The sequence below is a fragment of the Culex quinquefasciatus genome, chromosome 1, assembly GCF_015732765.1.
Source record: "Culex quinquefasciatus strain JHB chromosome 1, VPISU_Cqui_1.0_pri_paternal, whole genome shotgun sequence".
NCBI lineage: Eukaryota > Metazoa > Arthropoda > Insecta > Diptera > Culicidae > Culex > Culex quinquefasciatus.
In genome coordinates, this window is record NC_051861.1 from 81,737,584 (window position 1) to 81,763,506 (window position 25,923).

The window sequence follows — 25,923 nt, forward strand, 5'->3', positions numbered from 1 at the left end:
GGATTAACAATTAGAAATGTTTAAAATAACAAAAACATAACTTATTAATTTGTATGACTCCAAATTAGTTATCCATAGTCACTACTTGTAAAAAAATCAGTTTCTAATCCGATTCTGTTATAGTATTTAAGTTTGGGACAGGTTTTGATATCATAAGAAAAATATCTCGAAAAAAAATGTGATATTGCAACGCCGGAATATGTCAAATGCTTTTTTTTTAAAAATTCATATAACAACTTCTTACCTTGACCCACTTCATCATTTTCACTTTAGTACTGATATCTCATGAAAGGGTTACCAAATCATCCAACTTAAAAACTTATTGGAGGTTCTTTGAAATACCAATCAAATTATATTTTTTGCAATTTCTCCTTAAATTATTTACTGATAAAATCTATAATTTATTGAACCTCTTCTATCTTCGAAAGTAATTTAAAAACCCTTAAAAACGTATTATAAGTTTTTCATTATTGCAACGAGTTTTTGTTAGACGGTTCGTTTACAATTTATTTACGTAATTCTTTCTACAAGTTGTTTATACTTGTTGGTAACTATTTTCCTCTTTCTTGTACAAACATGAAAATCATCATTAGTCAATAATTGTCAAAGATTGCTTCACAAAATTATATTTTGAGGCACCCTTAATTTAGATCAAAGTTTCTTCCAGGGCCTTGGAGAAGGGAAACCCGATATACGCTGATTAGTTTTGGACTTTTAGTACAGAAATTTCTAAAATTGAACTGAGAAGAGCAATTTAGAGTGATTTTAAATTTTTCTTCGTAAATAATTGACGGCTTTTATTTTTCATAAGTTCTTCTTTTATCTTCGTTGATTGGAAGGCACGTCGCCGGTTTAGTTGTTCTAATTTCATTACAATCGATTTCGTGGTGTCTTATTTTCTTTTTATTGATAATCGTTTATCGTAATTTTTCATTCCATCTGGCAGTTTTAGTATTAACTCATAAAACTATCGATCTCATGAAGAGTAAAGCGTCTTTTATTTACTATTTTTGAAATTTGCTCGCGTTATCTAAATTGTAGTGACAGTAAAAATATACTGATAAGTCCAGCCCATAGCACTTATGCTCGGTTGACACGCGTTCGATTAAAAAACTTTCTAAATCATCACTAATTTATCTTTCCGCAGTCGGCTGCCTAAGATTTAAAAAATTTCAACCGATAAACAAAATGCTCATGGTCACATCACTGCCACTCGTGAATCCTGACCTCATACCCATCTACTAACCCCCTCAAAACTCATGTGATACTTTGTCGGAGAAGCAGTCGATTGGGCGGTCTCTATCACTCAAGTATCGGACTAACATTCCCATCCACTTCCCCGTGACCCTACCACTGGTCGTGGCCGGCGCCGGTATTGATCAGCATGATAGGGGCCTTTGAGAAGTTGCGAAGCGAGGAATGATAGCTCCCACTTATCTTCCACGGCTCGTGGATGTAACTTCTGGAGGTCCTGGTCAATAACGGAGTAGCAACTGCGGGTGGGCTGTACTTATCAGTATATTTTTACTGTTTTTTGGGCTGCTTATGCTTATGCTTAATAATTGACGGCTTCATCTTCTACTAGCTACTTTTTCAAAAAAAATCAATTTTAGTTCTACTGAAAAAAATAGACAGATAGATAAAGATTCTAGAAATATTGTTGTGGTTTGCTAACAAATTAGATTATTCAAAACAAATAAGACTTTTTAGGGTATATGCCCCTATAATGGGCCTAGTACCTAAATAGGGTCTACCATACTTGAATTAACCCTTTCAGGGTTGGATTGGGTCATATGACCCAAAAATCTTGCTTTTCACAAGTTACAATCTTTCTCGCATAAAACGGGTTTATTGATTGAAGTCAGATGTCAACAATTTGATAGAAAATGAATATTTATAAAAAAGAGAAAAAGACATTAAAAAGACATGAAGTTTGGTAGGTAATCTAAAAATCATGTTACCTGATTTTTTTGGATAAATTACTGAATCACATTCACAAAATCTAGAAAGGCAAACTGTCAAAAAAAAAGTGTCAAACTAAGGATAAGAAAACTGATCAAAATGGCCTCTTAAGGGTTCAGTGTATCAAAACGGCCCAATTCGAATATACATCAGCATCATGTGTGAAGAGCGAGCGACACGCCGCCGCCGCAAGGTCTCAAGAGGAAACAAATGGACGAGTTGCAAATGCCACCGATCCGATCGGTCGACCGTGTTGTGTGTGGTTCTGGCCCGATGGACACCGCGATCGCGCAATTACGTCACATCACTCAATTTTTGGCTTCACCAAGATTACAATCGCGAATCAGACCTCCTTGAAATATTTCACATTTTCGCGCTTGTTTGAAGAAGGTCCAACCGTGCATTGTTTGGGACGGTTTGAGCAGGTGTCATAATGAAGCCATTAAAAGGAGGGTTCGATTCCACTAAGTGAACAATTGGGGGTAGGGTGAGATGGTAATTGTTGGATTGGTAACTATATACAAAGTTAATAAATTATTATTCAATTAAATTATTATTCAAATTGCAAAAAAATAAACAAATCCTTCAACTAAACACAATTTACAAATTACCCCATTCGTAAACCACTTAATTTGGGAGCTCCGCGACAAAATTGACGTTCCGTTCGATGGGGATCATAAAAGGAAACTTGACTTAAATTTTGGCTCTTGTGTTGTCGCACATGCACACGCAATATTGCGCACACCACTATTATTAGTGCTTGTGAAGGTTCCCCCAAACCAAATTGTCGTCTAGTGTTTTTGACGAGGATTGATGTGTTCATAACTCTAACGAATCAATTTTTGATGCGGCAATACCGCAACATGTGGCAGTACTCGAAAGGGGTAATGAGTGCAAGGTTGATGGGAAAACGTGACTTTTAGGAAAACATGGGTCATCATGAGTTTTTTTCCCATGATACCACGATTTATGTGATTTGGCAAATTCTTCAAAATGATTGCTTCGATTATTATCATTTTTACCTGTCTTACTAAAGTTTAAAGTTTGCTTTTGGAGAAACGCATTACTCAGATGTCTTTGGAAATTTGTACACGGACTTTTAGATAAAATATTTATATCCGAATTCGAAGAACATGCGCCATAAACTAAACCCAAAAGGAATATTGTTAGTTGAATTTAGTCATGTTACAATCCATAATTTACCTCAAAAATATCTTCCAAAAATCAATATTTTCATTATCTTAAATCAGGCCCGCGACCGCTTTTCAAAATAGTTCTATGACCGGCCCTTAAGGCTGCTCATGAAGTATTAAATAAATAAAATTATTGTCTGAATTAAAAAAAAGCTTGAGAACAAATTTTAACATATTATAACATTCTTCATGTTTCAATTTAATTTTTATAATTTTTATATTGATATTTTTCAACTGAAAAATTGTGCAGGAAAACAAAATTGTCCATTTTGTTAAATTGTGAAATTTATGAAAAAACTTGGATTGTTGACTTAAAATTTACAACAAGAAACTAAATGTTATTTCTTTCAGTTTTAACTTTGTTTACTTCAAATTGATTTTTGTTATCTTTGTTTTTCATTATTAAAATCAAGATATATGAATCATATTTGCAACACTAGTTCTTTTATGTATTTAATTTAGAAGAACCCAATCATAAGAAAATTGAAAAAAAATGTGTTTACTTTTTCAATTTCTATCAAATATCAGTACCGGGCCGCCACTGCTTCAGAAATATCAGATCTGGCCCGCAGGGCCAAAAGGTTGGGCACCCCTGTCTTAAATCTTGGTGCGAGACAACAAGCACCAGAACAATTCCCAAAGAAATCGTTATAATAAAAAGTTATAATTTAAGATAAAAAAAAATCTAAAATTTAGCCCGCGAATCTTTAAACGCTTGAACTTTATACCATGAATCAAAAACTTTTTTCATCCCTGAATTCAAAATGCACTGCACATTTCAAAGAGGATCCCGTGGCGCGGTGGTTGGCGGCTTAGGCTGCCGATCCCTCATGTGTGCTAAGGGGTCCGGGTTCGATTCCCGCCCATCTCCTCTGGGTGTTCTGTGTTTGTCCCATTTAGTTAGTAAATTCAGTCTGAAAAGACGGTGTGATGTCTATTATTTAAAAAAAAACTTTGGTTTTTTATAATGTATAACTGGTTTTAATGTGATTTTCTGAATAATTTCAAAATTATTAAAACAAAAAAATAACTAACATTTTTTTAACAGCATTTGAAATTACCTTTTTGACAAATGAAAATAAATAAACTTTCTAAATTCTAGTTGAAATAAAATCATTTCCTGCATTCTTTCAATCATTCTATCCAACGAAAAATTTCTCACATTCATCTTAGGGAGAGTACTCTTATTACGTAACGCACTTGGGGTTATGTTACGCTTCATGCAACATTTTTAAAATACGTTTAAAATTGTGTTAAGAGCGGAGGGGAAAAGGGTCTAAATTCCAAATATAGATTTAAATAAAATAATGCTCCCTTACCTACTGGGAGCCAAAGGGTCCTATCATACACTACGTGCACACTTGTTTGAAAATTTCAGAAAATATATTACACAACTACAAAAAAAAGTTTTTGGCCCACATATTGCGCCTTGCAGCAATTTATAGAGTTTTGTGTCAATCGTGCTAGGCCTAGATTTTTTCATCACACTGCTTTGCAGGACTGAGAACTGTCAACTTTGCGCACTTTGCACCTCAGTAGAGTGCTGCGGGAAAATTTTCATCACAGTTGGCAAACTGATTTTCCATCACACCAGCAACACAGAACAAGTGCAATGCATCGACTTCTGACCACAATCTAGTCACCAAGCTGTGGTAGCCGAGGCAGTAAGTCATTGAGATGGTCTGTTAAAGGTTCCTGACTCGATTCTCGTAGCTGAAACTTTTGAGTTTTTTTTTTTGACAGGTTATTTTTTTTCTAATGAACTCGAGGGTATAATTCTATCGGCCACCTCGAGCTGTGTTCGCTGAGTGCGTAAAAGGTACCATGAATTGGCTATAAATTTAACAAAGTTCTGGCTATAACCAATCAGTTAACAGGCTCTGACAGAAGGGGGGGCACACGCATGGGAAACTTTTTGATATGAATGACCCCTCGGACAAATCTAGAACAAATTTCTGTCGAAGGGGAGGGTGGTGCACGGGCCCACCAGGCCCCTCTGGTACCGCCAGTGAAACCAATACTTCGTAGATGAAAGAAGCTTTTACATTTGTCAGTAAAAACAGTTGGTGCTAGAACCGAAAAACATATTTTTTAAAATACTTTATTAGAAAAGATTACATGTATTAAATGGCATTGGTACATCGGACAAGCTCCAGGGTAGCGAAGGGTAACAAATTACCCTCTCCATCGGCGAAACTCCGAGCATTCGTCCATCTCGTATTGATCGTATTGATCGGTACGGTGAATCCCGACCAGTTTCCCTCCGCCGCTGTCAGTCGCCTCCCCATACGAGGACCATAGAGGACGATAACCCTCAGGCCACTGGCCTTCATCGCCATGAAGGGGCCCCTCTCGGCAGCGCAGGATCAGCGGGTACTGAAGACGCCAGTCCGCAACGTAGCCAGCAACGCCCGCTGGTTGTCTACCATCCGTCCGGCAAAAAGTCAAAGCCTCCGCAACACGGCTGCCTCCCGACACCGATTCCGGAACAAGCCTTCGTCCCTTGAATCACTTAGCCGGTCCGTAAAACTTTCTCTGGGCTGGACGAGCCAATAGTTTCTGAATTTCCAAAAATAAATAAATAATCATAAACAGCCTGCCATAGCAACGGATATCTTCGTCATCACTGCGAAGAAAAATCACTGTGATGAAAAAATACTGTGATGAAAATAATTGCGCAACACTCTAGTAAAGTGCAAAATGCGCAATAAATATGTGTCGTCGACAATTCGGTAATTTTAGTAGCAATACATTTATTCCAACAGAATTTGGAGATAAAATTTGAAATTAAAGTCAATTGGGTACTAAAGTCCTATGTCAATTTTTATGTACAACGGTACATAACACGATTAAAAACCATTTCTGATCACTTTTTTTCATTTAAATGCAATTTTTTTTTTGACAAGACAACATTTTTTCGATGGATCAACTATGGTCCCCTTGGAACGAGCTGTCAAGTAGGAGCTTTTCTGTCAAGAAGGACCGCGAGGTTAATTTTTCAAAATTGATTTAAAAATCCATTTTAAACTCTTTGTGCTCGTACAAAGGGTCATTGTACTCAGAAAAATAAGCTTTATCGCTGTAAACAATAATATCAGCAATCTAAGCTTCATTTTAGGACCCAATTAACCTGCTTTTGAACATTTTGGTAATATGCTAGGGCGCCATCCACTAATGACGTGACAAGTGCAACTTGTTTTTAACCTGCATTGTATTGAAATCATTTATATCAATGCAAATCAACTTCTTAAAACCTGCCCCCAACGAACCGGAGATTATCTAACCAATTACGCCTCATCCAAACACCTCTTCCCAACCACCACTGTGACATTTCCGATGCGATCTGCGAAAGAAAGACCTTTCGCCAGTTTATCAACGTTCGCATGGGCGCGCTCAGCGCTAATTATAGGTTACCCCTCGCATGGTATTAAAATTCAATTCCGGCTACCGACTAGTCAGTCCGGTTATCAGTACCACGGTCCCACATGGCCATAAATCGGGAGAACCTGTTCCGAAGACGGTTTTTGTCGACAACATACCACGATGGTTGTTTTCTGCCATAGAATGATTATTAAGACATTTGTCTTGGAAAACGATAAATTTTAACAGCTCTTAAGTGATCACACTTGATAATCTAACAAGCAGTCTTCACAACAAGTCTATGTTACTAATACCACAACCTTAACTAGCCATGGTCTACACCGGAAAGGTCAGTTGCAAACTCTGATTTCGTTTTCACTCCGCTTGTTGCTTACATCACTCACGCAAATGTGTTGGTAAACACTGCAGATGATCATGAACTTTGCATTGCTCACCGGTTCGATTTTTTTTGTTGCAATCTAGATTTGTTTACGCCAGACTACGCACCAACTGTCACTTTTGGCAGATGATATGTCAAAGTGACAGTTAGTGAGAAAATCGATGCTTTCGAAGCAAGTGTTGCAAGAAAACACACAAAGTAACAACCATAGACCATAAATTACCTTCACCCATTTGCTTCCCCAATCCATCTAGCAGTCTTGAAGAGGGAAAAAAGTGAGCGCTTGTTGCTGCGATCAAAACATGTATACGCGGTGGCATTTTGCCAACAACAAGCCAAACAAGTGCTCTTAAGAAGCTTGATTGGCACAGCTAAGATGCCGGTATAAAGTTATTGCAGCCGCTGCGTGATGGGTTTCTCCTATACCACTTGCGTACATCGAGATGCGATTTGTTCTTTCATTCGATACACAATTGGATAATGAGTGTTTGGATTGTGCAGCGTCTGTCTGCACATCAAGAAGCTCACGGCATATGGTCCATTTAATAACAATGGCCGGCGGGTGACCTTCGGCGACAGCTAATGTCAAACCCCCTTGTTTGACAGCTACCGCGCGAAAACCGCGCGGGCGACCCCTCGGTCAAACACTGATTAAAGTTTTCGAGCCTAATGAAGCATGAGAGCGCCCGTTTAAAGTCGCTTGCGATTTTGTTTTATTCCTCCATTGTGCGTGTTTGTTTTCTCTCCGAAATCCCGTCACCGCGGTTTCGTTTCGGGCGGTTTCAGCCATAATTAATCGGCCGTGGACCCCTCGCGACGAGGGGGAGACGAATTTTTCTTTTTGTGCGTTTGTGTGAAGAGACCGAGAAAAAAGTTCATTAAAATTTAAATTACATGACGCTTGACATTTGGGCTTCTTCTGTTCGGCAGCACTGGATTGTTGGATTCTTTTTCGCCCAATTTGGGTGAATAATCGTCGCTGGAGAGACAACTTTCACTACATTTTGCGTCTTTGAATCTTTGAAGAAATCTGGAGTTTTTTTTGAAAAGGTCCAATAAACCAAATTTCCAGTTTTTGCTTTTTGGGTGTTTTTGAAACCGCCTTGAGTCAGGGGTATTTAAAAACACCCAAAAAGCATAAACTGAAAATTTGGTTTATTGGACCTCTTCAAAAAAAAGTCAAAGTAGTTATGTCACAGACATAACCGGAATGGCGTAGACTTACGTAAAATTTAGATATGTGGACATGTGGGTTTTCCATATATTAATTTGAAGAATTAGCTATATTCTTTAAATAGATTTACGGAGTATGATCATGAATGGGAGATGGAATTCAGCTAAGGGCGTTATTCCGGGGTGGTTTTCTTTCAAATTGTATGTAGTGTTTGGTGGGAATGATGAAGAAGAAGAACTCTTTCGTGAGAAAATTGGTGGCCCTAAAAAGGACCGATTAGAGTTGGATGGTGGCGTTGGTCGCAAGGCTGCAGCCGGGAGATGTTCTGTCCAGATGGGTGATAGGCCGCGGTGGATGCTGCAGGTGCTGGCGTTGTTGATGGATGCGAAACCGACAAAGTTGTTTAGGAAAGCGTGTAGTATTTGCAAATGATTGTGGTGCGAAATTTATATTAGGCTGGTGTATCAACCAAAGTCAAAATCGGCCGATGATAACTAAAATACGAAACATACCTTCGTGACTGTGTCAGAACATTTCTACCAAAAACAAGGTCAAGGCATGTGCGCCCAAAGGATTGGAAAGCAGATCAAGCGAGGTACTCTTTCATAATTCATAAAATCAACAAATTTCAAATTTTCCGGTTTGAGGATATCAATGTTAAAATCCCCAGACACAACAATGCGGATGTCCTGCTTTGCATACCAGAACAAATTCGGATCAAGAAAGAAATTTTCTGTTTGTATGTTGCACTTGGCGAAATATACACAACAACAAACAATGTTTGAATCCCATTTTCTGAAACTTTTGTGGCACAAATATCCCCAAACAGAATCAGCCTCGAGTAAAATTGGATCATGTTCCTCACTTAACTGCTCAAGATCGTGAGGCATGGCCGTCGAAGAAGACGAACGAACGGCAAAGAGAGGAAAGAAAGAGACGAAGGAATTTTAGAGAGCCGAATGGGGGAGGAGAGGGGCATAGGGGTTGGGGGCGAGCAGCCTCAGAAAGCTGTGCAATCCGTCGCCCCGAAGACCAAATTTGTTCCTGAAATTTAAATTCAAATTAGCTCGCTGCCTCGTCCCGGGTGGGACGAGGGCAACTCTTTCAACACTAGAATTTGATGAGACGTAAATCTTTCAGAAGCGCTCGCCGCGAATGCGAAAGCTAGTTGGATGTCCCGATTGTTTAACAACCAAGGCTTGACCCACGAGAGGCTTTTCGGCGGAAGGCAGCAGGCGCGCGCCTCATCTTGTTGATGCCTCGTCCCGGGTGGGACGAGGGATGGGGATTGAATCACCTCCGAACCACAGCAACCACGAAAGATCCTAACGGTCCGGCCATCGAGAGGCAACTGGCTGACGGTGACGACGAGAAGGCGATGCGCACTTCTTTTCCAGTTCTGGTCCCTCTCTCCTGCTGCTGCTGCTCTGCCTCTGGTCTCTCTCCTGCTGCTGCTGCTCTGGGCTGAGCTTTCCTGCTGCTGCTGCTGCTGCTGCCGGTCCGACGTCTGAGACGTGAATGATGGAATGGGCTCTGGCGCGCGTTCTTATGTATGATTTCGGCCCGCTACTTCCCCTCCTTTTTCGCGACCGACACTCGGTCGCGTTGCTCGATGATTTTCCCCTCAAAATAGGTACTTGACATTCCCGTCCGTGAGTGGGAAGCGCTCATTTGCTTGCAAAATCTCTGCATTTGAAAACATTTTAAAACATTCAATTGTTTCAATAGTTAAACTATTTTGCCAACAATGAAAGTTTTATAGCAAATTGCTGAATAATTTTCGAATCGAATGGCACATAAATCGTGTCGATTCGATTAGAGGGAAGGAAGATATAAGCGTTTGACGGATGACGCAGTAATCCAGGGCCTTCGGCCCGGGTTTTTTGGAATGACACCCCAGTACCTTCGACAAAGACGTAAGTCTACGTCAAAACTCCAGAAATCTTCTTCGATTCGCCTTTTTTAGTTAAAGCGGTATACGCACTTCGGAAGGAACCGGTCAAGAAAAAAATCTAATGGGTAGCAGCGGCAGCGCAAGCAAGTCAGAGAGGGTGAAGAAAAGCCCCAAGAAATCGCTCCCTCTCCTTTGTTCCGCTGTTCGTAAAGCTGTTTCTTGACCCCTTTCCTTCCGATCTGCATACACTCAACCCCCGGTGGTTGGTCACTTTTTCGTTTGACACTTTTTTAATTTGTACCCCGTTGGTTGGTCAAAGTCAAACTAAAAAGTGACGAACTGTCACTTTTTACACGGCGCTCACGCACACTATCAAAACAAACGTTTGGTAGTGTGTGTGAACTCCGTGTAAAAGGGGTGTCAAACTAAAACGTGACCCCGTTCGTTTGACAACAGTTGGTGTCAAACCATCGGGGTTTGAATTAGTGCGAATTGGTGATCCCCTCGGTGCTGTCAAATTAAAACAAACCAGCTAAAGGACGTAACATTAAATGTAAACAAAAACATATCCCGGTCATGGTAGTGAGTATTTACATGGCTTGTTAGCGGGATAAGCTACTTGATAACATGAGAAAAGGGCGCATATGCATTTTGACAGTTCGAACCGAGGGGCGCGACAATAGTAAGAAATTAAATTATTTAATTAATTAACGGCAGGAATTAAATAAATTAACGATTGTTTACGGTCAAAACAACGCCACCTCTCCTTACACTACATTGATTTGACAGTTTGACACCGCGCGTGTTTGTTGTTGTGTTTGGCGCAAAAATTTGCGTCCTCGAAAAGCAGTGCCAGCGCGGCACGGGCAAATTGGAAAAGTTGCGCAGCGCCATCCAGGGCAGTGACCAGGACGTAATAGGGACGATATCGAAGCTGGCCCAGCCGGAAGCGGCGCATTGAGACACACCTGGATGCTGCGTTTGCTGAAACGTATCCTCGACTCCAATTCTTCCCACGGGCCACATATTTCGGTAAAAATGGTCCTATTTATTTGGTCTGGTTTCTTCGTCACCACTCCCGCCAAACAGCTGGGCATGTTCAACGAGACCCATCAGAAGTGGTTTCCCCCGATGTTGTCCCTACCGTTGCCACCCTCATCACCGCTGACCTCCGTTAGTCCCGTGACGACCTCCATCACCGGTACTACCATGAGCCCGATGGAAATTCAATCGCCGGTTGACGGTGATGAGGACTCTTCCTGGGAACGCGATCGTCGTCGGTTCCACAATTGATGCGATTCTTGTTGAAATAAATGAAACAACAGAGTTGAGTTATTTTATTTGTCTATATTCAATAAAATCTACAAAAAAGTCACCACCTAACGGAACTGAAGGCCATTTCGAGTAACCAACCCTGATGGTCTTATAATTATAATGGTCCACTCCCTCCTGGTTGCTCTTCCATGACCCCTGATCCTGAACCAGCGAGCGTTAAATTGGCCGGCTAGTCGAACTCCAGCATCCGAACGTGAGTGGACAAAAGAATTTCATTTCATCCGGTGTCGACTTGTTGAAGGCATCGCTGTCACAAGCCACCTCCAGCTGCAAAGAAATCTTGCTAGTGTCCGACGCAAGGCGCGTCCCAGGATCTCGTCATCGATGAAACCGTACTTTCCCAGCTTTTTGATTTGCTACTGGCCAAGTCAAAATCCGCCGGCTGCAACTTCTCCGCCTATGGCACGTTTGCATCGTCCTGCTCCAGAATTTCCTCCGCTTCTTTTTTTTATCCGCCGCGACCAAGCGCGAAACCAAAACAAACTTGACAGCCGAGCGCGCGAAAGAGACACGAAGCAAACCAATGTTTTCAAAGCAGGTTTGGCGCTGTCAAATGTCAAATGACATGAGGAATTTAATTCCTTAACGTATTAAATAGCAAAAATTAATATATTAAGGCCTTTGTCACGCCCCTCGGTTCGAACTATTCTGCTTATAATCAGACTAATTTTAACTTTTTCACAGCTACCCTGCTACCTTTCAACACTACGGGTATTGTTAAAAATAATTGTTGTTTATTACCGGTCACGATTTGTCATTGTTTTGCTCGAATTGACAGTTAAAGCAAATGAACGTCAGTTTGACAGAACACGTTGTTGACCAGGGGCTCGCCACTTCATTTATTTTGCAGTGCTCCCAAGCATTGAGTTCGAATTTCTTCAACCCTTGGCATTTTCTGCGACGCTCCCATGAACGTTAACAACAAAGTATGACACACAAAACAGGAGCTATCTTTCGTCGGAATTCCGTCCCAGATAAAATTTCCCCAGAAGAGACCCTGTGGCACAAAACAAACCAAAGAGAAGAAGCTTCCACCTGAAGTACCTTTCCGTGCAATGCATACCAACCAACGCGCGCGGACTAAATCTTGCCATGATGGATGACTGTCATGACCGGCAGACGACGATCCGTTTCTGAAAAGGGAGAAATCGGGAACCGTTAGACAACCACGCGCGGACCAGAGACGAACCCCACTTTGGTTCTTCGCGGTGGACAGGTTGACACAGAAAATACTAAATTTGATTTGGTCACGTCTTCGGTATGTGTCATCGGGGACGGACACACACACACACACACACACACACATGGGTCTTTCGACTTGCAAAATGGGAACAAGTGCTCGAATACATGCGATCGTAGCAGGCCTTGCCGAAAGGTGAGATTAGCTGGTTAGCACTTGGCTAATAAGCGCTTTCATTTCTTTTTGTTGGCTTCTCACGCGACACTAGTATGACGAATCGTTTGTTTGTTGACCCCCTGGGCAAATTAGGTGGCGCATGCAGCAAAACGGTTTTAATCCTGCAATTTGGATAGAGTTATGTTAGAGTGTAACGTGATGTTTCAAACTGCGGCTTTCTTTGAATGAAAACAGTGCGCTGTTATCTTACACGCTCACGAAAGCTTACCAACTTTCATGTCAAAGCTCCCATTGCTGCAGGGGCTCAGCGTGAAATCGCTCAACGGGGCCTAATCCAAGGAAATGGATTCGTTCTATATGACACAAACTAGACTGTAACCTCAAAACGCTCCGCTTGCATGCAAGTAAATAGATCTGCTCTCCCACGTGAATAGCATTCTCCGACACGGTGCTTTGCACACCGCCGCCGCCGTGGACAATACAAACAATGGCGGAGGGCGGGCGACGACGGTGTGAAAACCGGCTCGGAACCGGACGGAAGATGGCCAAATACGGGGCTGACCGCAGGGCCGCGATACATAAAAAGAAGGAGAGGCCGCGGGAGCGACGCAAAATTGCACTGAACTGGAGCGTGACGCCCTTTGCGATTCTGTACTTTCGCTTTGGAGGAAAGAGAACTTGACATTTCTGGGCGGTTGAGGGAGGAATGTGGTAGTTTTGGTCGTTTTGAACTGTGGAAAATCATAAAATATTTTGACAAGATAATTAGTATTTTCAAAGGGCCTAACGTAACTTCCATTTATGATACAAATCCATTGAACGCTGTCAGTTTGACAATACGCCAGAGAGCCGAGGGGCACGCCACTGAATATTTCACCAATCTGAAAAATCTTCAACTATTTCGATCTCCTGTCAAAAACCTCCCAAGCTGCAAACAAAACAATGCGATTTATCTGTCAGATCGACCCGGAAGATTTAACCAATTTCATTGTTCGCACGTGGAACAATTCTCCTGTCAAAAGTCGGCTCAAATATTTACCCGCAAGCTTCCATCATTTGTTGTCTAATTGCTTCCAAACCAAAACTAAAACCACTTCCTCCAAACATTTAGCGAGGTTAAAGAAATGAGAGAACCGGCCCAACTCACGCAAAAACGCAAGACCCCACGCGATCGACCCCGCAACTTGTTTGAGGCGGCCACAACACGCCAATTTGAGGTTAGGTACGGCAAAGGTGAATGAATTTTTCGGTTTTCGAGCCCCCGGCGGCAGGGTAGGTATTTGTTGCGCGTCGTTGCGGCCGTAACTTCTCCCAGGGCTAACGAATCTGGCACGCAAACGGATTCCAACCCCCGAGACGATTCGACTGTTGCGTCAGAGGCTTGTTTTTTTTGCTTCATTTGGGACCAGAAAGATGCAATAGATCCGATGGAAATGAGGAATGCACTTTTACGGAAAAATAAGGAATTGAGTGGTCACAAGGTCTCGTGTTGACAGGATGCCATAATGGGGGTGCTATAAAAAGTACCTAGTTAGAATGTACCAAGAAGTTAGCAGGATCTGCCAACAAAATCACTTTCCCCAAAAAATAGTTAATATTTTCCCAATATAAACATGACGTTTGACATTTCGAAAAAAGACAAGGTTCTAGAACATGACAGATCACAGTTTCGTGAAATCCCCAACCGGGGTCACCAGCTTTGACGTTTCACCATAATGGCGGTGCTATAAAAGGAACGTTTCTCGCTCCACAAACATTGTATGCAGCCTGCAAATGCCACGGAGATTTATCGATATGCATAACCTCAAATTTAACCGTAGAACTGTCGGACTGCAGTCAACCAATTAGCCGGGGTCCCTGGCAACTTTCTCGCAATTCTCCGGGGGGTCAAGCCCCTCGTGAGTGATTTCGCCACAGAGCGCCACCGCGCGGCTGAAATTGAAAGCCCAGCCGGCCTGCTGCGATATGCCGATACCGGCCAAACAAACGACCAAGAAAAGAAAAAGAAACTCTCCCCGCGGGTCATTCTGGGCTCCTTTCGACGTCCAAGAACCCCGTTTTAAATGTTGCTGGACCCTTAAAAAAGCGGGGAGGTCCACGGCGAGAAGTGAGGTTATGCAACCTCGTTTGTTGTTGAATGCAGTTTGCTCTGCTGCACTCAAGAAAATAAAACGACCCTTTCGGATCTCGAGAAACTTCCTCGAACCGGTTTTTTTTCTGCAAGGCAGCGAAAAGGGTTCGCGTGTTCTGGTGGCCCAGTTTTGCGCCGACGTCGACGACCCCACGAAATTAGCCGGGGCGTTTCGCAAAATGGTATGTGAACTTTTGAACCAGAAATGGCGAATTTTTATCTCCACGGCGTTGCACATCTTTTGAGGTTAGTTCAGTTTGACAGCTGCCATTTTGTAGCACCAGTAGCCATTTTTAAAAATTACCTATATTCTCTGCATCCAGTTGTGCAAGCCAAATGTCATATTTCGCAACCCATACTAATATTCCGACGAAGGTCACATCCCAATTTCCTCATAACCTCAATTTAGCTGCGCCCCATATATCATAACCTAATCCTTCTCGGAAATCGACCAGACCGGTGGCCGATCGCCCGCTGTCAGACCTTTTCAAGATCCCCCGCGACCCCCCTCAAGCCCTCTCTTGCCGGAAAGCTACCAAATCAAAACAAAACACGAAAAGCAACAAAAAAACTTATAATGATCATAATCATCTGCTGCAGGTCCGAAAAATCGAGGAAGCGTAACTTTAGGTGTTTATTTTTTTGTTGTTGTGTGTGCAACAGATTATGTAAGCGCGAGGGGAGGCCAGTTTAGAGAGACCCACATGATCCGAAAAAACAGAGTTGAAACAAAATCGAAAGCCAATAATTTGAGGAATGACGATTCGTGTTGGAACGTTTTGTTAGGTTAGCGGATGAGTTTTCACAAGTAACAGCTTATGAATGCTGTTGAGTCTAGTTTTATTTATCTGAAAAATTTCAGTGGTATTTATTAACATCAGAGTTTAAAATTTATTAAAAATTATTAAATTCAGAGTTTAAAATGAAAGTTTGCAATTTGCATAAAAAACCTTTTATGCAACAGTAATGTCGCGCCCCTTGGTTAACAACTGGCTTAATGGAGCCTAACATTTCAAAAGGGCACATAAAGCTTGGTAAAAAAGAGTGTATCCTTTTCACTAAAATCAAATTTTAATTACAGTTTGAGAAGGATACACTCTTTGTTTACATAGTCGTTCACGTGCTATCTTGTCGCACTTGCATTTTGGGCCAAAATTGAATTGAGATCGCAATTTTGTGCAGCTCACAATGCCTCGCCTTTTGACCATCACAGATCTTAAAAACTCGATATCGATCCTGCATTGTTGTCACTCTTCATACGAAAGAAGTTTCAATCTTGTCGTGCTATCTTGACTCACCCTAAATTTTTTTGCAAGTGCGACAACTGGCCCAAGAAAATTATGTCGAAACCAGTTTGACACACGTACATGGCCGACTACCGTAAACATTTGTAATTATAGCTCGGCACTCCGGCAACCAAATTCAATCAATGTTCGGTGCAATGCACATAACAGTTAGCCAAACAAAAGGTGTTTGTTATTGTTTACATTGCGTGCTCTATTTTTTGTTTAATCAAGGTCAAACATTAAAACGCGTTATTCCCGGAACGTCAAAAAGTGACGTGTGACAACATAGCACGACAACGTCGATGTGCCCTTTTGAAACGGAAAGCACGAATTGACAATAATTGGGTACTAAAGCCCTATGTCAATTTATATGTACAACGTTAAAAAACACGATTAAAAACCATTTCTGATCACTTTTTTTTTCATTTTAATGCAAAATTTTTTTTTGACAAGACAACATTTTTTCGATGGATTAACTATGGTTCCCTTGGAACGAGCTGTCAAGTAGGAGCTTTTCTGTCAAGAAGGACCGCGAGATTAATTTTTCAAAATTGATTTAAAAATCCATTTTAAACTCTTTGTGGTCGTACAAAGGGTCATTGTCAAGGGGGTTGACACTCGATCATTCTGGAATAATTCCAGGTTCATTCCGGAATAATTGGAATGATGAGGATGATTGTTCTACTTCATGAGTATTTCCACATGAGTGTGTAAACGTCAAAACATCGGCAACATAAACAACAAGATTTTTTGCGTGATTGGATTTTGTTTCCATTTTACTGTATTTTTTTTTCCCAAAAGCAACTCACGGGTTTGCAATTTTTTTTAAACCGGTTCTGTCATAAGTGTCCGGCGCCCAGTTGCCGATCAGCTGCTCGGTGATTATACTCGCTCCGGAGCCGGTTCTGGAGCTAATCATTGCGGAAAAGGAAACAAAATCTCTGCAGGGGGCGGATGAAGTTGTTTTTGCTGCTACTGAAACCTGGTCGCCTTCCATCGCACACCAAGCACCAAGAAGTGGACCGATCGGAATTTGCCGGTGGAACAGGACGTTTTAAACAACAAGCCTATAACGAGGTGGGTGGAGGAGGTATAACCAGCCACTATCGCAGTCATCACCTCCATCACGACGATCTCCACCAGTAGACGGTCTCGGCGGAGGGCTGTCTCGGGGTGAACCAATCGGTCGAGGACCACCCTCGACACGTGGTGGCTGTACTCCGGGACCTCAAAACGAAGGTGCGCCCGCGGGATCCGGTGGGAAAGCTTTACTTTATTTACTACTACTTTACCTTACTTTACTTTAGTGCACCGAGCGCGTCGAAGGCGGTTTCGATCCGGGAGGTAAAGTGGAGAGCATCGGCAAGTTGGTCACGGTTCGAGGAATCGTTACCCATTGCACAAAGGTGTAGTCTACGATGACGGTGGCCACGTGTGACCGTTGTGATACCGAGAAATAGCAACTGGTGAGCTGGATGAGCTTCATGCCAACAATCGATTGTCCGTCGAAGGATTGTCGGGTGAACAAATCCGGCGGCCGTTTGTTTCAAAATTTCAAAACAAATCCGGCGGCCATGGTTTCGGGACTGCTGAATGAGATATTCCAGGAAGCACACCGGATCGTCGAGCAACGAGCTGACTACGAACGGACTGGCCGAATTTACCAAGGATGCCTTTTACACGCGAATTACGAGCAGTTTGGCGTTGGAGATTTACGGCCATTTGGACGTGATGTTGCTACTGGTTGGTAAAGTCGATCTGTCTGATGGGAGATCCCGGTGTGGCCAAGTCGCAGATGTTAGACTACATCGATCGGTTGGCGGTTCGTAATCAGTACACAACGGGCCCGTAGTTCTTCTAGAGTTGGCTTGATTGCCGTCATGAAGGATCCGGGGACCAACGAGATGATGCTCGAAGTTCATTGACGAGTTCGACACAATGGCCGACACGATTCACGAGGTTATGGAACTGCAACGAATTTCTATCGCCAAAGCAGGCATCATGACTTGTATGAACGCCGTACGGTCGTTGTAACCTACGTCGCACCATCGAGCAGAATATCCAACTGCCAGCCGGTCTGCTTTCCCGTTTCGATCTTCTTTGGCTCATTCAAGACAAACCGGACCGCGAAAACGACCTTCGTCTGGCCAAACACATCATCTTCGTCCATAGCCATGGAAAGCTGGCGTCCGAGTACATCATCAACGCGTACATCAAATTGCTTCCACGAGGCAAGCAACAACCACGACTCGACCCGAAATTTGCTGGGAATCTTGCGACTCCGACCGCCCTTGCCAGGCTCCGTCTGGCCGACGAGGTCGGCAAAGATGTCGTGCAAAGGCCCTCAATCTGCTGGAAATGTCCAAGGACTCGCTGAACAAAACCTACCAGAAGACCACCAAGTTCCAAATTTTGTATAAATAACTCAAGCTACGGCGGTATCTAAAAATCTTGTTTAATTCACAGCGCTTTAAACACTTTGGACGGACAAGATCTTCGCCCTGATGCAGGAGTTGGCCGGGACGAGCAAGACGCCAAGATATCGGACGCGATGGAGCGCTGCTCGATCATTGTCTTAATTCTCCTCTACCTTTTTATCCAGGGCCCTGAGTACAATGTTGTAAGAGAATAAATTGAGTTTTATAAGCAATAAATGTTGTCTTTGAATAAACTTTATTTTACGGCGGCCGTGCCGGAGATGTTTTGTTCAAGTCCTGAAAAAGAAATCGTTGATAAAACCATCTAACTTGTAAAAAAAAAAGAAAAAAAAGCACGTGTGCCTTTTTCTTGCCGTCCGGCCACAATACTGGTGATTTGTACACTTTGACAGCCTCTTGACCGCGGCCTTGATGTGGTTCTTGTTGGCGCCCAGATAGATCAGTACCACCAGTGTGTTGGCACCGATTTTCGTGGGAACTTGGGGTTGCGGGACAGACGCAGCCTTTTCTGGCTGCAGCCACCGTTGTAGCCTGCAGCAACGGTACCGCTTCCGGCAGCAGCAGTAGCCGCTCCCTTCAGCGGCAGAACCCTTTTTGGCCAGTTCGGTCTCGGAGCAGCGACCAGATTCTTCTTTCATTCTTGATGCCGTACGAATTCCCCAGGTAGTCGTGGTCGAGAAAGACATGTCCAGCGCGACCTAGGTCCGTTAGCAGCCGAGCAGCACCCATGCGGTTGCCCATGTTCCCCGTCCGGCTAAGGTGGTTCGCCATGCTCAGCAGCACCACCGGGTGCATGTTTCTGATAGCTTCCGGCCGGATTTTGCTTCTATTTTTCGCGGACTATTTAATTTTTCAGCGACACACGATGTTTACTTTTTCTCCCAGTTTGACAGATGGAAAACCGCTAACACGCAAAAATAAAATTAGCAATAATTTTGGAAAACAGAATCATTCCCGAGATCATTCCACCATCATTCTGGAATAATTCTGGAATGAATGGAATGATTCGAATAAAAATATTCGATGTGTCAACCCCCTTGGTCATTGTACTCAGAAAAATAAGTTTTATCGCTGTAAACAATAATATCAACAATCTAAGCTTCATTTTAGGACCCAATTGTTAGACAAATAGAAGGTAATAAGTTTAGTAAATTCTAAGCAAGAGTTGCTAAAAATTACAGTGTAAACAAGCCACTTATCCCACAAATTGGATGCCCTTAAAACTTGAAAACAAATTGCTTTCAAATGACATGATCACAAAGTTGCACTTGCTAAAAGTGGGCCACCGATTCCCCTCTCAAAAGGTGAGAAGCCAAAGCTCTCATATCGCCTCTCTAATTATGCAATTTAGATAACGACTACCATGATTGGCCGGTAATTATGGGTTGTGAAGTCGAAGCTACTAGATTGCTTGGATGGGTCGAAGATGCAGCCAGTTGCTCGTCCGGAGATGGATTCTGCAGTTTGCAGCCCAATTCCTCACTTCGTTAGTTATCTAACAGTTGAAAATGGCTTTTAATTAATTTATTCGAGTTTTGTTCAGGCGACCATTTTCTGCTGCGATGATCATTTATGTGAATGCATTTTTGAATGCTATTTTTCGCTTCACGGCGTCCCAATTTTCGGAAATATCGTTTTTTTTAGGTTGCCTAATGAAACCCACCTGTCACAATTAGCAAAAACCATTCGACAAACCACCTTCAGTTTTACACATTTCAACCCGGGACGTCACGTTTGACCATAACCTAAAACCTAGACATGCACACGTGCCATAATGGCGACGCGACGACGCGCTCCGATGCGTCTAGTCGCCGACGCCGCCTACTGTTCTGACGTTTCCAAAGGGTTGTTGGTTGTTGGTAAACAAAAGGCCATAAAAGCGACGCACCACAATGCAACTTTTGTTTTCGTTGGTTCGCAGTGAAAGTGTTGTTGCGTGAAATAAGCTGCTTAGGAAATGAAGAAGACGAAGGTGTCTTCAGGTGGAGGCGACGATTTGTGCGTGTGTTCCCACATATTGTCGCCGCGGCACTAAACCGAATTGAGCAAGTTTAACTCTCGCGACGATTTTCTGTCGCGAAATATCTGTCAAGCATGTTTAGGTGATTTTGAATCATTGTGTTTGCTTTTTTGTTTTGACGGCTTTGGATGATGAGAAAAACGTGGCTGATCTTTTCTGATCTGCCAAGGAAATGGAACGTTTTAGATTAAATTATTGTTTAAAATCTTGGTTTTTAGTTCTCCTACCACTAGAACTGTTTCATTTGGGGTAATTTACGAAGTTCAGTCAGTTTCCAGCTTCAGAAAAAGACGCAGAAGGGAAAAAGTCTTGGTTAAGTTGCTGATTACGGATGGATTTCCGTCTGAATAAAACAAAAATAGGTGGCCTCATTGTCGAGGGACCTCAATCCGGTCCGTTGTGTCCTCTCACCGAGAGAGTTTTGCTGATGCGGGATGTTGCGGGTGTCGATTGAATAAGCTATATAGAGTCAAAATGGGAAGACCCAGCCACCAACTTGAAAATCAAAAGCGCTGTAATTGACCTCTCCAAGCTAGACATCATAAAATGGTCCATCTGGATGATCAAATCCACGCTCACAAAACGATTTCCGGTAGATTTTCTTGATCGATTCCATGCTCCGTGTAAGACGCGGCGCGAGTCTTGTCGCAGCTCAACTGGCGACATTTCAGTTTGGTGCCGCGGCGAAATTTTGTTTTGGTTTCGCGTGTGACATTTGGGGTACACTCAGAAAAGAAACAACAGAAAATTGCTTCGCGAGATGATAAACACTCGCGCTGTTAATTCGATTTATTTCAAAAACCACAATAAGATATAAATCAGTGGATCGGAAAGCATTACTCATAAAGAGATATTGAAGGTGTCAAATTGGTTGAGAAGATGCTTCCTGCCGTGGAACTTTATACGTTGCCCTAGAAAAAATCGTTTCACTGAAGTTGGCAACAATGTTTTTGCAATTGCGTGTGTAGAACAGAAGATGGCGCGTCGAGCACTAAGTAACTTGTATGACATGTTATTGTTCTCTCACAAACTTGTTACTTTCCAAATTATCCAATACAACAGCAACTCTCTTACAAAGTGATTTAAAATTAGCCAACCACGACTCCGACTCCTATGTGTCCTATCCCTCGCTTGATCTGGACCAATTTGCAGCATAAGTTGTCAGACAAAAACTGTCAGACCAAAGGGGGAGTGGCTGCCAATCCCCCTTTCAGACCAAAGAATAAAAGATAAACAAACCCAAGGTACTGATTTTGGTGCACGGCGTGTTTTCTAGAACAACCTTATCAAGAAAAAATAGTCATAGCTACTTTTAAATGTGTTTTATAGGAAATTTTCTCAGCTTTCCAATGCTTCTAAGAGCGAAATGTTTCATCGGGCAATTTTTGAGATATCTCTATTTTAAGTTTTTTGGTTTAAATTTCTTTATTATTTATTGGAAATTTTATACTAACTGTTCAGAAAACTTATGAAATGATGTGTTTCATGTGTCATTTACTCATCAAAATGTGCAAAATAAGACAAGAAACAACTTTGTAGAAGGTTGCAAATTGCAAAACATTTTGAAAATGAAGTTTTAACCATTTTTTTTAATATATGGAATTTATTCAGAAATTTTAATCATAAAACCATGTAAAAATATATTTTTATAAGATTATTACATATATTTTTTGTGTACAAATATCACGAGTCTGCTCTGATTTAGCTTGTTCAACCAAAATTTTGGAAGGTTTGTGATTGTTAATAGTATTATTGATTTTTAATGAATAAATTTGATATTTTCTTAAGCAAACATTAACCAAGAACATTAATACAAATATGATTTAAAATCGAAATGTACTAAATATTACTGTTACAAGCTTCAAAAGTCATATTTTAATGAGAATAAAATAAATATAAAATTTTATAAAATGTTTACTGCTGATAATGCACTTAAAAGTAGCAATAAAACTTGACTCTTCCAATTCAGAATTCTGAAAACACCGTCACAAACTTTTTTTTTTGAACAATATTATTTATTATTTTAACAAAAAAAACAAAAAAAAGTCTTTCCAAACTATTTGAACAAGAATCAAGAAATAAACATTTTTAAAAAGATGAGATTAAAGATGAGAGTCTTATATACTTCTAAAATATTGCTTTTTCCTTGATCATTTAGTACAAAAAAAAACTAAAACAATCATGTCATACTAATGGAAAGTTTTTTTTTCTTAAAGCTTGTAACAGTAGTTTGCAGTTTAATTTCAAGTATTAAACATGTTTTGTATTCATGCAACTGGTTAATGTTTGATTAAGGAAATATGTTATTTATTTATAAAAATCTTGTAATACCCTATCAATCTCAAACCTGTAAACATTTCGGTTGTATCAGCTTATTCCAAGCTGAATCATAGTAGACCGGTGTTATTTGTACACAACAATTATGTAATAATCTATTTATTCTTGTAAAAATAATATTTTAATGCGGTTTTATGATTTTAATTTCTGAATAAATCTCACATATTCAAAATTCGGTTAAAACAAAATTTTCAAAATGTTTAGCGGTTTGCAACCTTCAATAAAGTTATTTCTTGTCTTATTTTGCACTTTTTGATGAGTAAATAACACATGAAACACATCATTTGACAGGTTTCCTGGACTGTTATTTAAAAGTTTCCAATAAATGATTAAGGATTTTAAAACAAAAAACTTAAAATAGAGATATCTCAGAAATTTCCCGATGAAAATTTCGCTCTTAGAAGCATTGGAAAGCTGAGAAAATTTCCTATAAAATACTTTTGAAAGTAGCGATGACTATTTTTTTTCCTTAAGGTTGCCCAGAAAACACGCCGTGCGGTGAACACAAATCAGGCAACAATTTCGCAAAAATTTTTTTTAGAAAAATCTTCTGGAGCAAAAACATTAGGTTAAAATTAATTTTCTAAATAAGATTAACTTCAATATTAAGTAATCTAGTTTACAAATTGATGTCCGGTTTAAAAATACAGTTTGAAAGTAACACAAGTGTTGTTGATTCGCTTTTGTACTACACTAAAACCCCGGTTTACGCTCAGGCGTTACGGTTTGTATTTCGTCGATTTCTCTGGAGCGACGCAATATTTCTGCAATCTTTTTAAAGCGATTTATAGATCTTGTGCAGATCTACAAACTGCTTTCAAAAGAATGTAAAAACATTACACTGTTTTCGAGAAATCAACCAAACAAAAAGCGTAACGCCTGCGCGTAAACGGTGGTTTTAGTGTACACTAAAACCCCCGTTTACGCGCAGGCGTTACGCTTTTTGTTTGGTTGATTTCTCGAAAACAGTGTAATGTTTTTACATTCTTTTGAAAGCAATTTGTAGATGTGCACAAGACGTATAAATCGCTTCAAAAAGTTTGCAAAAATATTGCGTCGTTCCAGAGAAATCGACGAAATACAAAGCGTAACGCCTGAGCGTAAACCGGGGTTTTAGTGTAATCATATTGATCGTTTCCTTGCCGCTTCCTACGCACAGAACACTCCTCCAAGGTGATCCACGCAAGGTGTCCACCTCCTGAAACATTCAAACGCGGAACAAAAACACCTTTCACGCCTCGCCGACGTTGCCCGGCAACTGACGTGCCATGACCTTAATCGACATTCAATCATTTCCACTTTATTTCGTACCACATTTTCTGATCAAAACACCATCATTTGCTTTATTTTTCAGTTTGCGGACCGCCGGCGATTCCGGCCAATGCCCGCGTCCAGACACAGCCGGCCGACGGCACCGGAGGAGGCCTCCGGTCGGCCAAGTACGAGTGCGACTCGGGCTACGAGCTGTTCGGGTCGGAGACCATCAAGTGTGACCCGGTCAAGGGCTGGGACCGGGAGCTGCCATTTTGCGGTGAGTTTGAGAGAAAGGGTTGATTTGACAACGAACTGTCACTTTTTACACGGAGTTCACTCACACTATCAAATTAAACGTTTGGTAGAGGGTGTGAGCTCCGTGTAAAGATGGTGTCAAACTAAAAATGAATCGATGTCAAACCATCGAGGTTTCAGTGTAAACTGATTATTTTGTAGAATTGTACTTTAAAAAATCATAACTTTTTAAAAATATCAATTTATAACAAACAAATTTTACTAATCAGCAAAATGTATTATATAAATTATTAAAAACTGAATTTAGTCAAAAAGGCTATGAAATTATTGTTACAATTTTCCTGAAATTTATTTATTTTTCATGGAATAACTTCAAAAAGTAAACTTGTCAAAATACATCCAACTTACTCACGTAACTTTTGCAGCGAATAAATTCAATTCTCCAAGTGAAACTTTTCACACCATCTCTTCCCCGAGAGCGGTTTATAACCGCCACTTTTTCTTCTTCACGATTTTCCCAAACCCAATTATCGAAGACCTCTTCTTCAAGGTGGGAAAAGTGACAGCCCCTCCCCTCTCCCCCACCTTACCGTATTGATTACAAACCTATACAGTCCCCCAGCTCGCTCCAGACCTGGCCGCAAGATTGGCTATTATTTCCTGTCATCCAAGCAACCATCCATCACACTGTCATCAACGGCAATCCCAGCAGGCCATGACGTGAAAAAAAGAGGAAGGGGAGGGGGGTCAATTGGCCAATGGCGTGGCGCAGCGCGCCTAGAAGACGAAACTAATCGCGCTCTAATCGAAGCAATCGCCGCTTACTTTGATTTTCAATTTCGAGTATGACTCAAACGACGGGAGTCGGACAGAGGAGGGGGTGTCGTGAAGCAATTTGGTTTCACTTTCGCATTGCTTTGTAATTGATAGCCGCGACAAGGTACGTGATGGCGCTTTGTGCCATAAGCGATTTGACAGCTTGGAAATTGATTCTGCAAGGATTAGTTATGGCAATCTTCAAGGTTATAAGTGACAGATGGAGACGCCATTATGGCGTCTGACAGAAGCTGCCATTATGGCACGCCGTTCCGATAAGAATCTTCCGAGCCTACTGCCACGCCAATTAGCGTGTCTCAGACTCTAAATTCAAGACAAATTTCGCAAGTCCGACCATCCAAACGCATTGTTTTCGGCCGGCACAGAATTGGCGTGATCAATTTTAGCACTGCTTTTCGCGAACTTTTCATTTTCGCGGTCTTCTTTCCGCGATTGGGGTCATCGTTTGAATTTTAAATTGCCTCCTCGCCTCCACCGCGCCGCCATCTTGCACCGAGGGGCTATTTAATTGCATATTGTTCTTGATGCGGCGTGATTTTATTACCAAGAGAGCGCATTCTCGTGACTGAATCTCTCGCTGCGTGTGCTGCCCCCGGTTGACTAACCTCAAACTGGCCAAACAATGGCGCGGATGGCGATTTGCATACCCCTCGATTTGGGACGCGACGAGGGGCGCCCTTTTGGTGATTT

At 41.5% G+C, this 25,923-nt stretch overlaps 1 protein-coding gene and 1 pseudogene across 4 annotated transcripts in view; both read left to right on the forward strand.

The window, feature by feature from the left end:
• LOC119766105 (sushi, von Willebrand factor type A, EGF and pentraxin domain-containing protein 1) overlaps nucleotides 1-25,923 on the forward strand; it is a 58,799-nt gene that overhangs the window by 28,698 nt on the left and 4,178 nt on the right. For all 4 annotated transcript variants that reach the window (XM_038250499.1, XM_038250503.1, XM_038250513.1 and 1 more), the window contains one exon: nucleotides 24,242-24,418. In XM_038250499.1, coding sequence (XP_038106427.1) covers nucleotides 24,242-24,418 — 177 coding nt within the window. The remainder of the gene's footprint in view (nucleotides 1-24,241; nucleotides 24,419-25,923) is intronic.
• LOC119766135 lies at nucleotides 17,194-18,532 on the forward strand (annotated as a pseudogene).